This window comes from Magallana gigas, chromosome 9, assembly GCF_963853765.1.
Source record: "Magallana gigas chromosome 9, xbMagGiga1.1, whole genome shotgun sequence".
Lineage (NCBI taxonomy): Eukaryota > Metazoa > Mollusca > Bivalvia > Ostreida > Ostreidae > Magallana > Magallana gigas.
In genome coordinates this window covers 14,976,256-14,994,059 of record NC_088861.1, presented here as the reverse complement: position 1 = coordinate 14,994,059, position 17,804 = coordinate 14,976,256, and the positions used below count along the sequence as shown (strand labels likewise).

At 34.3% G+C, this 17,804-nt stretch overlaps 1 protein-coding gene across 1 annotated transcript; it reads left to right on the top strand.

The window, feature by feature from the left end:
* The first annotated feature begins 13,631 nt into the window (after nt 1-13,631).
* On the top strand, nt 13,632-17,588 carry LOC105348476 (uncharacterized). The gene is made up of 4 exons (XM_011457918.4): nt 13,632-13,694; nt 14,588-14,609; nt 14,888-15,085; nt 17,270-17,588. Exons 1-4 carry the CDS (start codon nt 13,638-13,640, stop codon nt 17,479-17,481), a joined length of 489 nt encoding a protein of 162 aa, XP_011456220.3. The 5' UTR covers nt 13,632-13,637; the 3' UTR covers nt 17,482-17,588.
* The last annotated feature ends 216 nt before the right edge of the window (nt 17,589-17,804 follow it).

Genomic DNA, 17,804 nt, shown 5'->3' with positions numbered 1-17,804 from the left:
AAATTTAAAAAAAAGTGGTGCACTATTAAAAATCTTCTTCTCAAAAACTACTGAGTCTAATTCAACGTTATTTAGCATAAATATTCCTTATGGAAAGGACAATATAAATTGCAAAAATTATGGCATGGGCTAGTTCTGTTTCAGATTTGAGTAATTTACGAAAATAACAAAGAGGGAAGTCAATCAGTTTATATCTTAGGGTTCGGTATTTCATTTATCGAAAACCAGGTTAGAGACATGGGACCAGTCTAGTTATTTGTTAGAAGCAACCATGTTAGACGCATGATAAGTGGGTCAATGTTACAAATTGAATTTGCTTGTTGTGCAGCAGTTTACGGGCGAAGGGAATATTTGAAACATGCAAAATATATTTGTGCCGATTTTGTGACGTAAATTGAGGTTAAATATTTCAATGTGTTGAAATTTTCATTTGTGACAGTGGTTTTAGCTTGTTTTGAATGTCGTTTTATTTTCATTATGCTTTTTAACCCTGAGAGGAACTATCGCCTGTATTTTGGAATGTTTACGTTTCAAATCAAACATAGACTTCGGTAATACAGACAGCTGGGTGATTACATGTACCTGCGCAACATGAGCAGAATCTGGTGCACTTGCAACATATTATAAAATACTATACATTCTATCGGTACAGTGTAATTCGGGTCGATCTCTACGTAATGGTTGATTGATGCAACGTGTTTTGTGAAGATGCTCAGCATTTTCAGTCTAAACAGAGATTATTTTCGCTGCTAAAAATATATTAGGTATATACATGATGAAAAATAAAGTGTGCTCTTTCTTTGTTTAAGTGCATTTTTCCTTTGTTTTAATTGTTTAAAATTTTATCTGAGAGTCAAGCTTCGAGTTATAAGGAAGATACACAGCTTTGCTCGAAATGCTATGTTTTTACACAGAGCTGAGGCCATGCTTCAGTTTGTTTATATTTCAAATGCTGAATAGGAAATACCAAGTTTAAAAATCTAAGTTGAATGTAATAACCTCATGTGAACAAAAACATGACTCAAACAAACCTCTGTATCTTGTTTATAATTCTACGATTGCCAGACGCTTAAATTTTGGTTGATCTTTAGAAATGTCTTGCTTTAAACATTAAATACTGGTACAGAAAATTAAAAGAATGATATGTTGTAACTACTTTTTGTTGCTTCTTCTTACACGATGACTTATATAAAATCTTGACCAGTTTTGATAGTTTTTCAAACACTAAATAGTAAATAACTAGATGCTGTCATTAGACAGTAATAGCCGCACCAAGTGTTTGCCCCTAAATAACACTGGTTTTTTTTAACAGATTTAGTAAAAATGAAAGCCACATGCAAATAATAAACATGAGCGTCCCTTGATGTACTATTTGTTGTTGAACTGTTTGCATGTAAATGTTTAAAGTTAATCAATAATCTTTTCATTTCATGTCATAGAAAGTATGGTCTTTATAATTACCGGTATTACAAACAAAATTAAATTATGCCCCCTCCCCTCGGCGGTTGCTGGCTTAATTTAGATTTGTTTCTAGTTGCCAATATCATCGTGTGCACGGATTTGGAGAAGGAGTGGGAGTGAGGGGTCCAGACCCTTCCCCCTTGAAAAAAAAAAAATATATATATATATATTATATTTATACATGTAGTAGAATTCCCCCAAAATACACATCGGACCCCAATCCCCCCTACCCCTGCAAACACAATTACATGTATTACTCCCCCCTCCCCCCTACACACACTCCTCATGGATAAATAAACATCAGAATATTTTGATATCAACGAAAGCCTGTACATGTACCTTAGTGCGTTTTATAATTTTAATTTTTTACAATACATGCATAAAAATGTTTTTAAATTTGTTGGAAAAAAATAGAAAAGTCCCAGCAGCATTTGAACTCTCTACAGACATGTAGTTAAGGAGGATGTCTACACCAAATAAGTGTAGGAGATTTTTGTTGCATGCATTTGTTACTAATAATAGGCAAAGTATTCAACAATAATAGACCCCAAAGTACAATACTCTATTTCTTCTTCCAGAAAACCCCTTATTTGTCAAAATTTTATACATTTCTGTTTTAAAACTCTAATGAAAGTGAAATGTTATAAAGTTTGAAAATGAAAAACAAAATAATCATGAATGAAGTTTGTATGATTTTTATTGGAATCCACATAAATATGAAACTAAAATATTTAAAAATTCTTTTAAGGCAAACTCCTGGATGAAATTCCACAAAAATCTGAAAATAGAAACAATATTCATTGGTTAGTGAGATGGAAAAAAGAATTTGAATGAAACTGAAAAATTAAAAGAAATACTGAATTATTTCAAAAATCTTTTGAAAGATCCTGTTAAATCGTTGTCTTTCTTGATTTTATTTGGTCTCAAATATCTCGGGACCAATTTTCTAATTTAAAAAAAAATCACGAAGAAAAATTTTAAGAAAAAGTTAAAGTATATGCTAAAATTAAGGAATAAGGTAAGTAGTGCTTATGATAATGTTTGAATCTGAAAAATTATATTTTTGATGAATGCATTATATTTATATGTAACTCTTTAAACAAAATGCTAGTAGTTACATTGCCTTTTACTTTTATATACAAAACAAATTATAAACAACCATATGCATATTTATACATACATTAGATGTCCATAGTGATACACATGTATGTGTGGTAATTAAAACATGCTCTTTTTCAAGATTCTGTCGTTCTCTCATTTGGCTTGTAAATCTGGCTTCCACTGCTATATCTAGCCTAGTACTTAGCTACATGTATATCTATTTAAATTAAAATACATATTGAAAGTTTCAAACTTTCAATGCAATTCTTATACTGCAAATGTTTTAAATTTTGTGAAGTTGGAATCAATTAATACAATAGATGGTACTACGAAACTTTCGTTTTATATTAATCATGCATATAGGGTTCAAGTGAAAATTATCTGCTCACCTTTATCGATAATCTGTCACATATTTATGATCATCTGTTGCAGATGACATGACAAATATGTATTTCCATTAGCAGGGGACTAGTATATTATTTCGATTTCACGTTTTCTTTACATAACAGCTGATATCAATGTTAGTTGAAAGCTTTAATCACGTAGGGAATTGACATATTTTCTAAGCGATTTTATTCTTATCTCATCTCCCTTGTTAGAAGAGTTCAATTGAACGGTGAATAGCTATTTTGTACCACGACATAATGCTATCAATCCGGAAGAAAATGGCGTTTCAGATGTCAGACATTTTGTGACGATGTAGCCTTCTACCTTAACGCTCTCATCAATTGCACTTCACTGTTAGGTAACATTATTTTAGGGGAAAATATTATATTTAAAAACGTTATTGTTTATTTCAACAGGGAGCACAATATGTAGGTGTCCTGTACAACCTTAAAGCTGAAATGTGTGCTTTACATAGTTATTAACCTGATAAAATAGGGGTTTGAAAAATAAAGTTATGAAAATACATGCATGTTACAAGTAAATGATCTTGGTCCGAAGTTACGTAGACAACACAAGTCTACATGTCGCATTAGAGGGTACAAGTTTTACCCAGGTCTTTGGTTAGATAGGTTTAACGTTGTGTACATACTGGGATGTGATTTTCATATGCAGAATATGTTTAATTAGCATGCATAAAATAATACGAGTTATCCATTTTATCTATACTTTTACCAACTTTCTATTGCATGACTTAAAAATCCTTTACAACTTCGGAAAAATGTTCATAAACCAGCACAAAATGGTGTACACTTTTAAAATATTCAGGGTTTTTTTATAGAAGAGAACAAAATTGCAATTATTAATATAAGGGACGTAATAACTTTAAAATATGAATAAGCTATGAAAACAAAACTCCCTGAATAATTAAACTCGGCATCTGTAGGTTAGTTGTATGATGCTATATCAAAACCTATATTTATCTGCATTATTACATGGACATGTAAAATCGGTGTAACTTTATCTTATTTTATTAATGATTGGTAGTTCATTACTTCGATATATATAATTCTTACATAAAGGGCAAATTAAGTTGTTAAAAATTTGTACCCAATTCCGTAATTAGAAAAGGTATAATAAAAACTAAAAACTGTTTTAATTTTAATATCGTGAAGATATAGAAAAGGTAACATCAAGTTGTTAATGTACACTGTATCTTAAGTTTGCATGTTTTATAACAATGCGATAACTGTAAATTTTAGCGATTTGCAAAAAACATGCAAAAAGATGTTGCAAATAAGTTACATCAAAAATTAACATATCACTAAGTTGAAAATGTTTTAAATTGAAATACATTTCATCATGTGAAACGGGTCGTCACATGTTTTTTTTTAAAAGAAAGATTGGTTTATCTTTAAAATTTACATTGAAATTGCAAAGTTAAAACCAGATCATCATCAAATATTAATATTTCAAATACTGAAACAGTTACTTCTAAGGTGGGTTATTGTTAAAATCGTTTGGGAATTGTGGAAACATAAAAAAAAAACTGTTTTGTAATGTTAATTGAATAGTTTAAAAAACTATAAGATAATGAATAACAAATACATGAAATCCCTTGGGTATGACAAATCGTTTGAAATATTTAGTTATATATAATTAAAAACACTGCTATTTCAAATTTAACGAAAACAATGCTGTGTTCTATTTTAAAGATGATAAATTATCCATAGGTCAATAATGTGGGTCTGAAAAACTTTACTTATAGTGCAACTCTAAATCTTATCAAAAACATTCATCCTGCCACAGAACATGTTTGTTACTGTGTGTTTTGTATTTCTGTTTTTCTTAACCAGAAAATCAGATTTTTTAAATTCCAAATATTACAAAGACAAATTCAGTTTTACTACATTTGGATCTTTGACAAGCAGCAATAACATTCTTTTCACTACGGAGCTTAATTCACATGGCAAAGTCATAATAAGCTGTTCTAATTTCTGTCGAGAGGATCGCCGCTGTATTGGGATTGAGGTGTGCAGAATCAAAGAAGAATTGTTCAGGTGTAGAGCGTGCTGTTCCTGTGTAAGCCTTCCGTCTCACGGATCCAATTGAGGGTCAGCTCAAACTTAGTGATGACAAGTCCAGTATTTCTTTCTCAAGCGGTTTTATTAAGCGTGATCGTATAGTTACAATTACATCAGCTAATAGCAGCCCAAATCAGGAGTCTGCACAATCTCATTTCATATGGGTATATATAAGGTTTTACTTATGATGGACAGTTTTGACTAGTTCGGCCCATATACGACGATCATGAGTGAACATTTAGTGTTCAAAATTAAGATTAATATTTTATTTCTAAATAAAGTAACAAAACCGTCAAAACTGCCAATCAAAGAGTCTGGATGCAGGATGTGGGTCTCCGAGTCCTGGGTCTCGGAGCCCCCCCCCCCCCCCCCCCCACCTAGTATGAGGCATCACTTACTCACAATACGTTCATTCATACACGGCATAAAAGGTTACAAAGGTTAATATATAGAATACACAATACATGACTCAATATAGAATACTAGAGCATTCGTTGCAGACACAGAATCGCCAAATAGGTCACATGTTGTTAAACTCTCAATTTGGATATTATTCTGCCCGTATTATGACCTGATTTCATAACATCATTTAGGAATACTACGCATTGCTACAAGAGTCACAGAGTTCATTCTGTCAATTATCATTAACACCATTCAGTGCGCAGCATCTAGGTACACATAAATATCATAGTGACCATTATGTAATACTAGCAATTCAAGGTCATAGCATGGCTATCTGTTTACATACGTCCCCCAAACAAAAGAAATATCCCGAAGGGAGATTTCTCATGCCTGGCGCCCGGAATAGGAAAGCGTCCTTGATCTACCCTTGATCAGACGAACTTCCTAGTGACATACCAGTCAGAACATCTATGTTAAGAGATAGTAACAAGTGACATGTTTCCACCTCCGGCTTGGAACACCATTCATCTATAAAAACAAATCTATACCCAGGATGTATACATGTTCATAAAATCATATAGCTTGATTATATCGCATTACAATCATGAAAACAATAATGAATAAAGTATGATAATAATGACCAAGATGAAATAACCATAGTTGAATATAATCGTAATTCATCATCAAAGTAATACTAAGTATGATTAAGCTTGATGTCACATATATATAAAAAGTCAGTGCATGCTTATAAGTTCACAAAAATATCTCTTCCTTCCTAGGGGCGAGGTTCGCGTCATAAGTTCGGAGTCCATCGGTTTCTTCCTGAATTTCTCCAGAGTGAATCAACAAATACAAGATTTACATTAGCACAAGATAACGCACATTTCTACTTTAACACATTTCACATTTTTAATTTTCACTAAATTTCACAATCCTTTCATAAGGAATACACAACTTCTTCGCGGCTGTAGCTCAATTATTCATCCATCATCGGCACCCGTGGATAGAGGGTCGGCGCGGATGGCGAGGCGACTTCTCGCGGAGCGTCTCCTGCGTTCCTCTGTTGCGTAGACATCGCGGCCTTCTCTTCCAGGTATTTACGTGCCAGCTCTGGGTCCGGTCGATATTATTTGGTCCATGGATAGTCTTCATTTTTCTCCTCTCCAAGAAATTGTTGTGCTAGTTTAGTCGAAATTGTCCCCGTGCTACTGGTCAATTTGCGAGTTTCGAGTCTTCCGCTCCGTCGGGGTTTCTCTTGGATCCTAGTGTCTTCGGGATTGGTTCAAGTTCAATAATGTCACTAGAGGTCCATTTCAACAAAATACAGTGTCTTTGGAAGAACCTTTCTTATCTCCGTCACTACCCCTTTTTCGACAACCTGTCCAGCAACCACCAAAGCATATACCACCCCACTTTTGAATAGTTTTGCGTTTCTTAATACAAAGTCCTAATGTTATTGTTACTGCCAAAGTTAAACACACATAAAACCAGGGGCTTCCCACCCAAGACGAGGATTTCATGGGTTGCAAATTAATTACTGGCAATTCCGCCATTAGTGCATTCATAGGGAAAATTTTAATATTAATATCTTTTGTCTTAAGACATTAAACCATGAAAACCTGAGCAACCTTGTCCCAAACTCAAGATGTGGATCGCAAAATTTGATTGTTTTTACGAATTATCTTAAATCACTTACAAAAATTAGTCTTACAGTTTCTTTACTTAGTCGCTGATTCATGCATTTCGAGTATATGTTAAGTCTCTTTAACTCCACATATACATACAAATAACCGAGGTGTTATGTCCGCGTTTGCTAGTCGGCGTATCTCAATACATGTTTTATGTCACAGGGGGTCATCCTGTCATACCTTTTTAAAAGCGTGCAATATATACAAAGCTAAGCTTATTCAAGATTATTTACATCTACATTAAAGCAACTTATTTATTCCAGTACTTTGGTTAATTGCTTCAAAATAGCCAAGCAATCTTCAGCATACTCTTGTTTGCATTTTTTCTTACGGGGTTTAGGGGTTAGTTTACGCGGTTTAGGGATTGGTTTGAAGCCTAGACCTACTTTAGGGACTATTTCATCGATTTCCATATTTTCATCTAAGGGTACATTTGGGTTATCTAAGGGTATTTCATAGTCTTGACCACTATTTTCACCACACTGATTTGACTCATGGGTCTCATCCGATTCTGAATCTACGGTCTGATCATTCTCGTGTTTATACTGCTGATCATCCATGATCGTCTTAGCTCTTATACGTCTTTGAAGTTCTGCTAAGGGAATATCCTCTTCGTCTGAAGATCCTTCTCTTTCCCATTGTTTGGACTGTATAGCTCTTTCCAATGGTTCTGGTTGCATGTCTTCATTTTCTGACGACGATTCATCTTCCGGTGGCACCACATAGTTAGTTTTTCTTAGAGTTCTTCCACCATCTTCAGTAGTTTGTGAAAGGGGCCAGTGCGAAATATCTGCCAGTCTTAATTGTCGTGCATGGCATTTGGTGGTTAATCCAGTCAATTGATCTCTCACCACGAAACTAACTGGTCCTTTCTGCTCTATGATTCGATAATACGGTAGCCACTTTTTATCTAACTTATTTTGTCTTCTGTTGTTCTTAAGGTAGACAGGGTCACCTACCTGAAAATTTTCATCTTTGCTTCTCTTATCGGCCTGAGCTTTCTGTTTCTTCTTGGCCTCCTTCATATTACGATGTACTAGCAGGAAAGCTTTATGTTGTTCTTGAAGGGCGATCTTGTGTTGATCTTCTCCCGCATATCTCCTTCGAGGTTTCATTAACGTATCAAGAGGTAATACGACATCTCTGTTGTACATAAGGTAATATGGGGAAAACTTTGACGAATCGTTAGGATGGAAACGAATGGCTGCCAACGTCTGATTAAGATAAATATCCCATGTTTGAGCGTTGTCTGTTGTTTTCTTAGCCATCACGTCATGTAGAGTTCTATGAAATCGTTCTACTTTACCATTACCTTGAGGGCTGTAATAAGATGTTTTGATATGGTTGATATTCAATTCTTTTAAAGTTTCTTCCACTTTCTTATTCACATTTTCTGTTCCGTTGTCTGTGAGGATTTGAAGAGGACAGCCATATCTTGGATATATTTCTTCTAAGATAAGATGTACTATGTTGTCAGCTGACTTATCAGGAACGGGAAAAGCTTCTGGCCAACCAGAGTAAATGTCAATAAAAGAAACTATGTACTTGTTTCCCGACAAGGATGTTGGATATGGTCCTGATAGATCAAGTCCTACTTTAGCCATTGGAAAAGGTGGTATATCTGTCTCTTGAAGTGGAGGTTGATTTTTCTTATTGCTCCTCGTTTGGCATACTACACATCCTTCTATATAAGAGTATAACCTTTTGTACAAATTTGGTATGTAGTACTTTTGTCTGATTACGTCATATGTTTTGTCCACTCCCATATGTCCAAGTCCGTCATGATATTGCTGCACTACTAAAAGTTCTAACTCACGTGGTACATACAGGCGAAGTTTTGGGCCTTCTGAGTCTCCATCTGAAAGATAGTACATTAAACCATCAATTTCCAAAAACTTCTTTTCCTCGGTTGCCGTTGCTGTTCCTTTATTTAACCGATTCTTCAGTTTCTTGATCTGCTCATCGTGTTGTTGACTTTCTTTGATGTTGATTTCTTCTGGTAGATCAATAAAGGGTTTGACCAATTCGTCGTGTTGTTTAACTTCACATCTGGCTAACCTCTTAGGCGAAAAGGCATTGGAGTTAAGTACGTTCACTTCAAAGAAATTGTCCTTAACATCTGGTTCATCATGCTCTGATTGTTCTTCCTCTTCACACTCCATGTTGACTGTCGGTAATCTGGATAAGAGATCTGCACAGCAGTTAAATCTTCCTTCTATGTACTCTACCTTACAGTTATATCCTGCAATACTTAATGCCCATAGTTGAATTTTCTTATTTTGCATTGGAGATTCTAAGATATACTTGAGCGGCTTATGGTCTGTTCTTATAGTAAACTGAGCACCGTGTAAATAATGGTCTAACTTCTGAAGGGCGTAATGGATTGCAAATGCCTCCTTTTCTATGGTTGACCACTTTTCTTGAGTTTTACTCAGCTTGTGGGATAAGTAATATATTGGCTTATCTTCTCCATCATGTGTCTTTTGAGTAAGGCACGCTCCAATACAATTGTCGCTGGCATCGGTGTACAGGATGTAAGGCTTATTAGTATCTGGATATGCTAGTAAAGGCACTACCGTTAAACTTTCTTTAATAAAGTCAAACGCTTTTTGGCAACATGGTGTCCATTTGAACCTTGCATATTTTCTGGTTAAGTCAATCAATGGTTCTGCAATCTTAGAGAAGTTCGGTATAAATCTCCTGTAATAACTACACATACCTATAAAGCCACGAACTTCTCGGACTGTAGTGGGCGCTGGTAACTTTCTTATAGCTTCGCCTTTCTTTGGATCAGGTGTAACACCATGTTCATCAATGATGAAACCAAGATATTCTGTCTGTTCCTTGAAGAAACTACATTTCTTTAGCTTCATTTTAAGTCCATGCTTCCTTAGGCGGTTGAAAACGTCTTGAATATGCCGAAGATGATCTTCCGGTGTCTCTGAGAATATAAGAATGTCATCCAGGTATGCGATGGCAAACTCCTCTTGTCCTTGAAGAACTATGTTCATCAGCTCTTGAAAGACTGCCGGTGCATTACTCAACCCAAATGGCATCCGGTTGAATTGGAATAGTCCTTTGTGACATGCAAAGGCCGTTTTTTCTTTACTTGAATCTTCTAATTTCACTTGCCAATATCCACTCTTTAAGTCTAGTGCAGTGAAATATTTTGCCTTACCTAGTAAACATAGGATGTCATCAATCAACGGTAGCGGGAATGATACGGGGTTCACTATCTTATTCAAGCTTCTAAAGTCAACGCACATCCGGTCTGATCCGTCCTTTTTCTTCACCACTACTAAGGGAAATGACCAAGGCGATTGTGATCTCTCAATTATCTTTGCGTCCATCATTTCCAGTATGGCCTTGTCAATTATCTGTCTATTATTTAAGGGTACACGGTAGGGTCTGTTCTTTATTGGGTGGTGATCTCCAGTTTCTATCTTCATTTTAACAGTATCAGTCACTCCAAGGTCACTGTCTTTCTTTGCAAATAAATCATTGTTTTTGCTCACAAGTCTTTTGATTGAGTGTTCAAATCTTCTAGGTACATCAATTTCTTCTTTTGTGTCTTGAGTAGTCTGTATTTCTGAGATTTCCTTCTGTTTTAATGCGGTAATTCGTCCTACTATGTAGCCTCTTGGAATTTTATAATTTTTGTTAGTTTGGTTAACGAAGATCATTGGAACTTTCTTATCCTTCCGAACTATACAAACGGCGTCTTTTAAATACAGTCCTGGGTCTTCCATAATGCAGTTATTGTCTATGCTGTTCAATTCAACCAAGTCATTTTTTTCCAGAGGAAAATTGTTATTTATTTTTCCATAGAATACAGTCACCGTGTTTGGTCTCATAATAAGTTTCTTAGGAGTTCTTACAATAGTCGAGATGTGTAAATCTTCTTTAAGTTCCGCATATACTTTGCCATCAATACGCATGAGTCCAAGATCAAAGTATAAACGAACATTGTTTTTCTTGAGCCAATCACGACCGAGAATCATGTTTCGGTTGAGTCCCTTTGTCACATAAAGTTTGTGGTCTAAAGTTAACCTTGAAATCTTAAAGGAAATATTTACATACCCTATCGCAATTAAAGAATTGCCATTTGCTGCTTGTAAAGAGGGGATGTCATTATTAAACAACTTGGGGCGGGGAAATAGATTATCATACATTTTCTTACTAATTAGAGATACGGCTGCCCCTGTATCTACCAAAGCTCTAAATTTATTTTTACCTACTTTTAATAAACAGCTACTGGGGTTGTTAGTAAAATTAATTTCATATGTAGGTCTTTGTTTAAAGTTCTTTCTTCGGGCTTCAACGAAGGAAGAACGTCTTAGTTTTCCTGTTTTTGTTTGTCAAAATAAGAGCGCGATTTGAAATTTTGAGACGATCCCCTATTTACTTGGTCGCTAGATTTATATGTTCGGCCTTGACGATTTGATGGTCTGCCCCGATTTTGCTGCGTTCTTTGATACATATGCGAGCCCCAACAATCTGCACGCACATGACCTACTTTACCACAATTCCAACATTCCACAGGCGAACGGGGTCTCTGCTCTATATTATGGACGGGTTTGTTTTGACTGGGTCGTTTATCTATTTGAGGACGGGACCTGACTTGGGATTTATTTTGAGTACAAAATCGAGCCCTATGACCCGTCTGTTTACATTTAAAACACCTACTATTACGCGCATGGTCAATTTCCATTGGTTCTACATGCCTTGTCTCTACTGAGGTAAGATTATCTGCTCTATCCTTTAATAAGGGAAGAGTAGTATCAAAATTTGAAAGAGTTCGTCTGTTGTCGTTACTTTGTACAATTTCTGTCATATTTGACCCTCTTATCTCTAGCCTCTGTCTCAGATTTTGTTCTCGCATTGCTATTTGAATTGCGGATTCTAAATCTTTAGGGTTTTCTCGCAAAATTTTCATTCTGAGGTAGTCGAATGTCAACCCGTCACAAAAGATATCTACTAACTGTTGTTGTATCAAAGGGTCTTTTAGTCTGTCATTACTGTAGGCGTCTTCCGCGATTTGCAATAGTCTCTCGGCGAACAACTGAACACTTTCATTTGAATATTGTCGAGTCTTACGCATTACTGCTAACGCGTGTTGGGGGTCTGTTATTTCTGCAAATCTATTTTTAAGGGATTCCTTAAGATCGTTCCAAGATGGGATTTCTTCAGACGCATCTGTTTCATCTAAATACCTTTTAATATAATCCCCAACTGAACCCTTACTCGTTATGTATGCAAGCATGGGGATCTCATGACCTTGTTTCCCAGCCATAACACTGTACTTTTCAACTTCCTTTATCCACTGTTTAAATTTTTGAGCATCTCCCTCAAAAGGAGTTATCACAGAAGATAAGGGCACTGAGAGTGCGGCTGTTATAGCTTTAACTTGCCCAATAAAAAAATCTTTTTCATCATCCTGATCTGAGACTCGGTGTCGAGTTTCACGAGTTTCATACGGCCTAGCATCATGATATGTTTCAAAAGTATTTTGTTTAATCTGCTCTTTTTCTGGGGATTTTTGACCTGTTTCTTGCCCTTTATTTTCTTTGTTCTGACCAAACCCCGCAAATTGTTTTTCTAATTGCTCCATTTGATTTTTAAATTCTTTTTTATCAAACCCATCACCTGTCGCCATATTGGTTGCTTAGACAAAGTTGTTTACTTCAAGATAGCTATAAGAGACATATAGAAATGGTTCTTACCTTACTCTGTATTGAACTTCGCTCAGTCCTGGTCACTGGCACCAAGAAAGTTCATGTAAGCCTTCCGTCTCACGGATCCAATTGAGGGTCAGCTCAAACTTAGTGATGACAAGTCCAGTATTTCTTTCTCAAGCGGTTTTATTAAGCGTGATCGTATAGTTACAATTACATCAGCTAATAGCAGCCCAAATCAGGAGTCTGCACAATCTCATTTCATATGGGTATATATAAGGTTTTACTTATGATGGACAGTTTTGACTAGTTCGGCCCATATACGACGATCATGAGTGAACATTTAGTGTTCAAAATTAAGATTAATATTTTATTTCTAAATAAAGTAACAAAACCGTCAAAACTGCCAATCAAAGAGTCTGGATGCAGGATGTGGGTCTCCGAGTCCTGGGTCTCGGAGCCCCCCCACCTAGTATGAGGCATCACTTACTCACAATACGTTCATTCATACACGGCATAAAAGGTTACAAAGGTTAATATATAGAATACACAATACATGACTCAATATAGAATACTAGAGCATTCGTTGCAGACACAGAATCGCCAAATAGGTCACATGTTGTTAAACTCTCAATTTGGATATTATTCTGCCCGTATTATGACCTGATTTCATAACATCATTTAGGAATACTACGCATTGCTACAAGAGTCACAGAGTTCATTCTGTCAATTATCATTAACACCATTCAGTGCGCAGCATCTAGGTACACATAAATATCATAGTGACCATTATGTAATACTAGCAATTCAAGGTCATAGCATGGCTATCTGTTTACACCTGGATGAAAACAAATAAACAACAGTTTATATCAGATGATAATTGCAAATACTTGATAAAGGTATGTCTTTTTCTTTCTTTTTATCTTGAAAGTTCTTAAAATTTGAAAGTAAAGGATTATAAGGAAATTTTTTATAGCCAGTAGGGGTTTACTGTTTTATCCTTGTGTGTCTGTCTGTCTGTCCATTCCTCAGACTGTCCGTAAAACATTTCCGTCAAAGATTTCTATGCAAATATTTATCACAGATGTTTGAAATTTTAAAACTCAATTTATTTAGGAATGCATATGGTGGGATATTTTTTTGTACCATTTGAACGTCATCTTCCTGTTAAATGACGCTTTTGTTTATTTCTTGCCAAAATTTTCAAACAAACTTTCGTTAAAGATTTCTCAGCAACTATTTATCGCAAATGCTTGCAATCTTAACACACCATTTGCATAGGAAGGCAATGTAATAGGATATATTTTTGTACCAATCGGACGTCAACTTCCTTTTAAATGAAGCATTTGTTTATTTTAAACCAAACATTTTCAAACAAATTTCGTGAAAGATTTTTCAGCGACTATAAACTGCAGATGCTTGAAATTTTAACAACATGCCATAATGTAGAATATATTTTTTTAACAATCGGATGCCAACTTCCTTATAAATTTCACTTTCCTTATTTTGCATATTCATATCAGACAGGCGGTATCACTTGTGAGCATTGGCTCACAGATATCTTGTTTGAAACTAATGTGATACATGCAATATACAACGAATACGTGCCTTGCAATGAAAGACAATTAAAGTAAATATAATTTTGATAACCTCTAAAAAGTATTTAATTAATTATGAATTATTTTCCTTTCCAAACCATTATACAAAAATTGTGGTTTTCAATTTTTTTAATCAAGTCAAGATTTCTCAAGCACATTTAACAATTTACAAACAAAATTTATATTCTTTACAGGAAGAAGGTTCCTTCCGTAATGGTAGGTATATAACTTTCTTTTTTTCATCTGAAATTGAAATATGCAGGCTATTTTAAACTTTCTCAATCCAAATATTCAATACAATACATATATCATATTATCAATGAAACATTGCTTTAATCTTCTTAAGCACCGCATTTTTCAACTTACCAATTTTGTGTACAAATTTCATGTACATATTTAAGCCGTGCATCCTTATTTCATTTACACGTACAAATTTATACTTTCCCAAAAATTATATTAAGGACTTTAATAGTAAAAACCTTTTTTTTTTGTAGTAGCTGTATATAAACCTGTCACCATGAGCTCAGTTTTCCGATTTCCTAAACTTAACGCTGTGAACAATATAACCATTTGTCCAAATGTCACCTACACAGCACACAGCGTCCAGGAGCACAGGCCTTGGATTAAGATAGACTTACAATCTGAATATGATGTACGCAGAATCGCCATATTTAACCTGCAGGATCACTCTGGTAGGTTTGTACATGTAAGGTGAATTGAATTTTTATAGAAAGGGGGGGGGGCATCAACGTGCATTTAAAGTAGTAGAAACGTTTTATTAAACACCTATTTAAAAAAGTGTCATGCATTTGCTCGTAGAGTTGAATCTACATTTTGCAAAAGTGCTATGTCCACTGGCCCCTATTTAAACGATTTTCACAGTAACTTTTATAGTTTAGCTTTTTGTTACTTTGTTATTCAACATTAAAGATCCAATTGTGTTCAATTGTAATTGCCCTTTTTCATTAGGCTATACATACATTAAAAGAATAAATTATATCCGAAGACAATTTATCGCAGGACGCCAAAATAAAAATTGTGTAGCATAAAAAACGGGAATGTTTTATTCATTTTATCTTTAGATTGACCGCGCGAAAATAAACAACTCAATCCAAGTTTTGAAAAGTGTGGTTTGGTCTTTATAACGTATTTAAGAGTATTTTGATAATAGATTAGATATACTTATTGGATTGGTGTGCTACATTAAAGTATTATGGACTACTTAGATATTTTATTTGATTTTTTGATTGATACATGTTTAATGGTTTTTCCGGATATAAAAAAAAACGTATCGGTATATGTTGCAAATAAGACCTTTGCTTTAACAAACGGCAATGAAAAACATAAAGTACTATTATATAGAATATGTTACGTTACGTTGATGTAAGAAAAATGTTGATTTTAAATTTAAAATACTTCTAAACGGAATTAAATTGATCCCCGCATGAATGACATTATAACATGAATGACATTATAACATGATTGACATTATAACATGAATGACATTATAACATGAATGACATTATAACGTGAAAATATTTAGAGGGGGAGTAAAGTCGAAGACATATTCTATTAATATTAATAAAGTACTTTAAATTACCACATGTAGTCATGTTTTAGAAATATGCTACATAAGCTTTAATGTACGTTTGAAGTTAGATAACTCGTATTTATTGGAGGCTGATATGATGTTGAACTATTTTGTATTAAAAACCAGAAATAAGTAATTTTTTTACGTGTTTTATCTATTCCGGTTTGATTAACATAATCATATAATATATACAGTGCTCTTAATAAAACGCTAACTTGTGCCCTTCTGTTACTCAAGTAATAGATTGAAGAAAATTGATAATGTTCAGGTTCACACGTCAATCTAAAGAATAAATACATGTATGCATAAATATATACATTTTTATGAAATAAATGACACCTGTTAATCTCCTATCATTCAAAGTTGAAAATAGCCTCAAGTAAATCTTTATTCAAAGTCAAGTGAAGTTAACAAAATACGTATGTTATAATTGTAATCGGGATCTTTAAATACTTTCTTTAATGTTGGAAATATCATGTCTTATTAACGACGGCAGACATTTTTAACGATACCAGCAGCACGGTATTTTACAAAAGAACTTGCGACAAAGTCGTAAATATTTACAGTCTCGTAAAACGGTTTTAGAGAACAAAATTGACATACAACCATTTGTTAACAAATATTTTAAATCCCATAATTATATTTTCCAGCCATGAGAATAAATCATTTATTAGTTGTTGATTAATTAGCATCCATTAATTCTGTCGTAAGTCGTAAGTCCTTTTGTAAAACGCAGCCCTGTAAGCCGGGATTCCTCCGTCTCCGACACTAACCTCCGCTTTTCGATATCAACAAACATGCTCTGTTTAGGTTGGTTTGTTATCTAGTTTAAATTCAAAGGTAAAAAAACCAGTCTCAAGTCGATATTGTTTTAAATTTTTCAGAACTTGTCATTTAGAGCGAATATCATGATTTACTATTATACTGATGTTATGGTGATAAACAAACTGGACGTCATAGATTGAAGTTCGATGGCAGCTCCCGTAGCGATCGATTTTTTTTAAAAAAATGATTTTTTGTACAACAGAATTTTTAGTTTCCTTCCCTAATTATTTCAAACTCTTGGTTTACCGAGTAAAATATAGTTTGTTATTTAGATAAACCCATAGAGCAATTAACTTTTCCCCTTTTACTTGTCGATCTTTTTAGTTTTATTCATATCTTAAGCAATATCTTTTTAGATTTGTAGAAATGCAATGTGAAATGAATCCACCTCATAATGATAAGAGTACTGTATCTTTAATAATGATTTTAAAAAGTGTTTTGTGTGTTTCTTTAATACAAGGTGAGCGATTGAAGAAACTGAATATAACTGTTGGTAACACAGGAACAGAAAACGAGTGTGGTTACTTTGGGAGAACAGCAGGTACATCAGACCAAATTCTAATACCCTGCGCAAAGGGTGCAGTGGGCAGATATGTGATGGCAACCATTTATTCAAATCCAGGAATGGTTGATATTCTTAACATCTGCGAAATCCAAGTCTTTGTGAAATAATTAAACGAGACTGGGTCTAAATTTTCTGCCTAGAATTTTTTAAATTATTTTTTTTCACAAACTTCTACCAAAATAATTATCATTTTAAGATTAAAAAAAAAAAACAATTTAAACCTTTGTCACATCGTTTGTTTAGAGAGTCAACTAAAAATTTGTCAATTTTCAACATAGGACCAATTAGAGATTTTGCTGGATATGTATCAGTTGTGCATATTTTCTTTTCCTTTTTTTAAACTTCCGACGAAGGAATATTTCTCCGTTATATGAAAGTTTTTGCTAAAACAAACAAATGATCAGTTAAAAAATAATCTCCTGGTTTGTTT

What these genes read in the sequence shown, in the direction of transcription:
- LOC105348476 (XM_011457918.4), top strand. Translation starts at nt 13,638, where the DNA reads ATGAAAACAAATAAACAACAGTTTATATCAGATGATAATTGCAAATAC. An exon ending in ATTGCAAATACTTGATAAAG is followed by an intron (nt 13,695 to 14,587) that starts GTATGTCTTTTT and finishes TATTCTTTACAG; the next exon opens with GAAGAAGGTTCCTTCCGTAA. An exon ending in AGAAGGTTCCTTCCGTAATG is followed by an intron (nt 14,610 to 14,887) that starts GTAGGTATATAA and finishes TTTTTTTTGTAG; the next exon opens with TAGCTGTATATAAACCTGTC.